Here is a 2,165-nt window from a genome sequence, read left to right as displayed (position 1 = left end):
TTTCCTTTTGCTTATGTGGTGCTGAGGAATCGAACCCAGGGCCTCATGCATGCAAGGCAAGCGCTCTACCACTGAGCCACCTTCCCAGCCCCAACAGTAGTCTTCTTGATCTCCACCTAAGTAGCTAGGATTATAGTTATAAGCCACTGAGCCTGATGTTGAAGAAGCTTTTGAAGCAATCCTTAATCTGTTTCTCTTTTTGCCAATAATGGTGTTTGGCCTTGTGCTTGACAGGAAGATGTTCTACTACTTGAGCCATGCCCTCAAATCCTTTTTGCTTTCATTATTTATCAAGTAGGATGTCACGTTTATTCCCAGGCTAGCTACAAACCTGTTTATGCTTCTCAAGTAGCTGAGTTAACAGGTTCTTGTCTTGCCCAGCATTTTACTGGTTGACAGGAAGTCATTCAAGCTTTGCTTGGTCTGGATCTCATCCTCCCAAGAAGCTAGACATAAGTCACCATGCCTAGCTCGTGTGTGTTATTTTGTTTTTGGGTCTGGGGTGTGTGTGTGCTATTTTGTTTTGTTTGTGTGTGTTATTTTGTTTTGTTTTTGGGTCTGGTCGTGGGGCCTGAACTCTGTGTGTGTGTGTGTGTGTTATTTTGTTTTGCTTGTGTGTGTTATTTTGTTTTGTTTTTGGGTCTGGTCGTGGGGCCTGAACTCTGGGCCTGGGCGCTGTCCCTCGGCTCTTCAGCTCAAGGCTAGTGCTCTACCACTTGAGCCCACAGCGCCACTTCCGGCTTTTTTTCTTTTTGCTTATGTGGTGCTGAGGAATCGAACCCAGCGCCTCAGGCATGCAAGGCAAGCGCTCTACCACTGAGCCACCTTCCCAGCCCTATTTGTATTATTTTGAACTCAGCACCTCATGCTTGCTAGCTTTCATCTGTTTTCCAGAAAAGACCCCCCCCCATAAAACCCTACATACATCCCAAACCATCTTGAAAACCCTTACCTAAGATGTAAGCAGCTACTAATTTTTGATTCACACTTAAGTGGAGGTAGAGAGGCACAAGCGATTCCATATCCCCCAGCGTAGGCAGCATCAGAGCTGCAATGCACACCACTCCCAGGAAGACAGTCAGTAAACTAGGGCCTGACGACACACTTCTGCTTTCTGTAAAGAAACAAGAAAAAAAATCCCTGAGTTCGCTTCTGAAAACAATTGCAGGTGAAAATTCCTTCATAAACATTGGCTGCCACTCACCAGGACTGTTTTGTATGGGTAGGGGAGAGGAGGAGATTTGTGTTTGGGTTAACTTCTCTCATTCTCTCCACCGGTTATTCCCATTCCACGGGGTTTTTGTTGTTGTTGTTTTTTGTTTTTTCGTGGGGCCTGAACTCTGGGTCTGGGCACTGTCCCTCAGCTCTTCAGCTCAAGACTAGCGCTCTACCACTTGAGCCACAGCACCACTTCCAGCTTTTTCTGTTTATGTGGTGCTGAGGAATTGAACCCAGAGGCTCATGCATGCAAGGCAAGTGCTCAACCACTGAGCCGCCTTTCCAGCCCTCAGTGGGGATTTTTGTGTTGCACTTTCTGAAGCCTTATCACTTCATTCTGAGTCATTACACGAAGTTATAATGAAATTGCACTGGGACATAGTGAGTCCTTGCTGAAAAGAAGAACTCTCCCCTCTCTCCCCTACATACATCTTATACTAGGTAAGAGCAACTAGTCAAGCATGTATCTTTGATAAATGTATATTTCTAAATTATATGCCTAAACTCTGTGCTAGTAGTGTGTGTGTGTGTGTGTGTGTGTGTGTGTGTGTGTGTGTGCGCGCGCGCGCGCACGCGCTAGTCCTGGGGCTTGAACTCAGGTCCTGAGGCACTGTCACTTAGTTTTTTTTGCTCAAGGTTAGCTCTCTACATTTTGATACACAGCTCCACTTCCAGATCTTTTTTTCTTTTCTCTTTTTTGTTCCCTAACTGGACATAAGAGTCTCACACTCAGGGCTTCTTTAGATTCCAGCTTGCCCATCCCTTTGCACACTCTGGTCTGTCATTATTTACTTTATTTTTTGATTAACAGGTATTACTTATACACACACAAAAAAAGAGTCTCACACTCAGGCTGGGAAGGTGGCTCAGTGGTAGAGCGCTTGCCTTACATGCCTGAGGCCCTGGGTTCGATTCCTCAGCACCACATAAGCAGAAAAAGCCAGAAG

The 2,165-nt window shown here is 45.7% G+C and overlaps 1 protein-coding gene across 1 annotated transcript in view; it reads right to left on the bottom strand.

Annotated features, from left to right (window-relative positions):
• Positions 1-2,165, bottom strand: part of Mospd1 (motile sperm domain containing 1) — a 28,519-nt gene that overhangs the window by 9,952 nt on the left and 16,402 nt on the right. Inside the window, 1 exon segment of the mRNA XM_013018058.1 lies at positions 953-1,178. Coding sequence (XP_012873512.1) covers positions 953-1,178 — 226 coding nt within the window.

Source organism: Dipodomys ordii, unplaced genomic scaffold (assembly GCF_000151885.1).
Source record: "Dipodomys ordii isolate 6190 unplaced genomic scaffold, Dord_2.0 Scaffold38, whole genome shotgun sequence".
Classification (NCBI taxonomy): Eukaryota; Metazoa; Chordata; class Mammalia; order Rodentia; family Heteromyidae; genus Dipodomys; species Dipodomys ordii.
Note: the sequence above shows the minus strand (reverse complement) of the source record. Positions and strands in the feature narration are given on the sequence as shown.